The 2,500-nt window shown below is 39.5% G+C and overlaps 1 protein-coding gene across 1 annotated transcript in view; it reads left to right on the top strand.

Moving 5' to 3' along the window:
- zgc:152816 (matrin-3) overlaps nt 1-383 on the top strand; it is a 16,292-nt gene extending 15,909 nt beyond the window's left edge. The window contains exon 21 of the mRNA XM_030793068.1: nt 146-383. Coding sequence (XP_030648928.1) covers nt 146-187 — 42 coding nt within the window. The 3' untranslated portion in view covers nt 188-383. The remainder of the gene's footprint in view (nt 1-145) is intronic.
- Nucleotides 384-2,500: the final 2,117 nt, after the last annotated feature.

The following is a 2,500-nucleotide window of genomic DNA, read 5'->3' as shown; positions in this document are numbered from 1 at the left end:
ACTGATAAAAAGGTTATTTTGAGAGTTGTGACAGAATAGACCCGCAAAGCTTTGACTTTGAAGATCTTTGAGGATAGCACACATGTTAAGAATGGTTTTGATGATATCCCTCACTCTGGAACCTTTCTCATTCTGTGACTAACAGCGAAAACTCGGTGGAGGAGAGGAGGACCGTCCAGACGAATGAGAGAGAGAGATGGCGCTCTGTCGTTCTTTTACTCCTCCGTCAGGAGATGAGCGATTCAAACGTCTGTTTTGTTTGTTTGAGCCATTCCAGCCTTTGTGTTAATATGGACTGCTTTATTCTGAAAGCAGTTATGGACAGAGATTGAAGGAAAAAAGAAAAAGATGAGTTGTAGCAAAAGCCACTTTTTAAATATGCTTTCCAGTGTGGTCAAGACTATCAGTATATATACATATATATATATACTTGTACACTGTTCTCTGAGAAGAAAAACAGAAATAAAATATTGTTTGAAAGGAAGTGTTTTCTTTTGTTTTTTTTTACTCTGAGAGAGTTGTTATGTCATTCCTGTCAGCTGTGTGTTATAACCAATATTTACCCTGACCCCCCCCTCCCCCACCTCCCCCACCCCAGACTAACCCTTAACCGCCCTCTCTTTCACATACATGCACACACACACACACACCTGAACGCCACTGCCATCCTCAGAGTTTACAGTTTATCTGTAGGACATGGGCCAGTTGCTATGGAGACCCGTTAGGTAAGAATCTTGAGCAGCGCCAGAAGATGACCCGTTGGCGTTTCGTACTCTTGTTGTTTAAGTAACGTCCTTGTACTCAGGACCGAGTCAGAAGAGACACAGATAAGACTTATCGTGTTAGATAAACCACAGTCTCTTGCACTGTCGGTTTCCAGGACCGTCTTCCTCTGGTGTCCTAACCTGTTTATCTCCACACTGCATTTCAGACGCTCACAGTAGTGCATCTTCATTTTTGTTCTCAGTGTGGGTGAGCATTAAAGCCCTGACCTGACACCAGCAGAACCCAGCCCCTGAGTCGGTTCTGTAAAGGGACAACCAGGGTGTGGCGTGGAGATATGATGAAACACTTCATGTACGTGTGGAGTCCTACATAGACACATACTGATAGTGTGTGATGTTTTAAAAAGTAAAAGAGTTTTCAGAGCAGTACAATGCATAGTCCAGTCCATGTGAAGACCGTGATCCATGAATGTTAGTTGTGCAGTGTCCTATAGTGCCACCTAGTGTAAGATCAGGGACATGGAGAACTTTATGAATCTACAGATTAAACCTTAAATGTTAAATGTGTTGACTGAAGTTAATATTGGTTTACACCCAAGCCAGAATAAAATACTGATTTAATGTTATCTTTCACATGTGTTAAGAGGGTGTTAACAGGCTGTGATGGATGTGACTTATTTAGTCTAGATGAGAGTGTTGCTGTGTGATAAATGTGACTGGTGTAGTCTAGTGTGGGTGTTAACTGTGATTAATGTGACTGATTTAGTCCAGAGAGGGTTCTACTGTGATTTATATCTAGAGAGAGCATTGCTGTGATTAATGTAATTTGTTTAGCCTACTGATTAATGTGACTGGTTTAGTTTAAAGGGAGTTTTACTGTGTAATTAATGTGACTGATTTAGTCTAAAGGGAGTTTTACTGTGTGATTAATGTGACTGATTTAGTCCAGAGAGGGTTTTACTGTGATTTATATCTAGAGAGAGCATTGCTGTGATTAATGTAAATTGTTTAGTCTACTGATTAATGTGACTGATTTAGTCTAAAGGGAGTTTTACTGTGTAATTAATGTGACTGATTTAATCTAAGGGGAGTTTTACTGTGTGATTAATGATGTGACTGGTTTGGGTTTGAGGGAGTTTTGTGACTGGTGTGACTGGTGACTGGTGAGACTGTTGACTGGTGTGACTGGTTTAATTAAGTGATGTAGTCTAGAATGTCACTGCTTCACGTGCCTGACTTTTTCTCTTCACTGTTCTCGTGTTAAGGTCCATTCCTGTTTTTAATCACTTTACCAGGAATCAGAGCATCCAAACAATCATCTTCACTTTCTTTACTATTCATCCCATTACAGAAGAACACAGCGCATCATGACACCAAACATAAAGCAAAGCAACGCAAACCTCAAAACTCATTATGACTGTGTTTAAAATAAGTGGATCATTCATGTCCATGAACAATAAATAAATAAAACGGAGAAACTAAGTACAATACTTAAATATTAAACGTCACACATGAATACTGTAGTGAGTGTTGTTTGGTCATCATAAACATTCTGAAGCACTGGACAGACTTACTATGCGTTTCTATCAGCGCAAAGTTCTCAGACGTTTGGAAGGTATAAAATTCAAGATGGATTAGAAAACACTGACAGAAATCAATGAATAATAAAAGGGGAAAGTTGTCTTGTTTTCATGTAAACATGGAGAAATAATGCCCCACATTTGCACCAATAAAAACAGCTCAGTATTTCTGTCCTTGTTGTTCAGTATGGGGAA

Source organism: Chanos chanos, chromosome 15 (assembly GCF_902362185.1).
Source record: "Chanos chanos chromosome 15, fChaCha1.1, whole genome shotgun sequence".
NCBI classification, from domain to species: domain Eukaryota; kingdom Metazoa; phylum Chordata; class Actinopteri; order Gonorynchiformes; family Chanidae; genus Chanos; species Chanos chanos.
The sequence above is the reverse complement of the archived record's forward strand: the minus strand, read 5'-3'. Positions and strand labels throughout refer to the sequence as shown.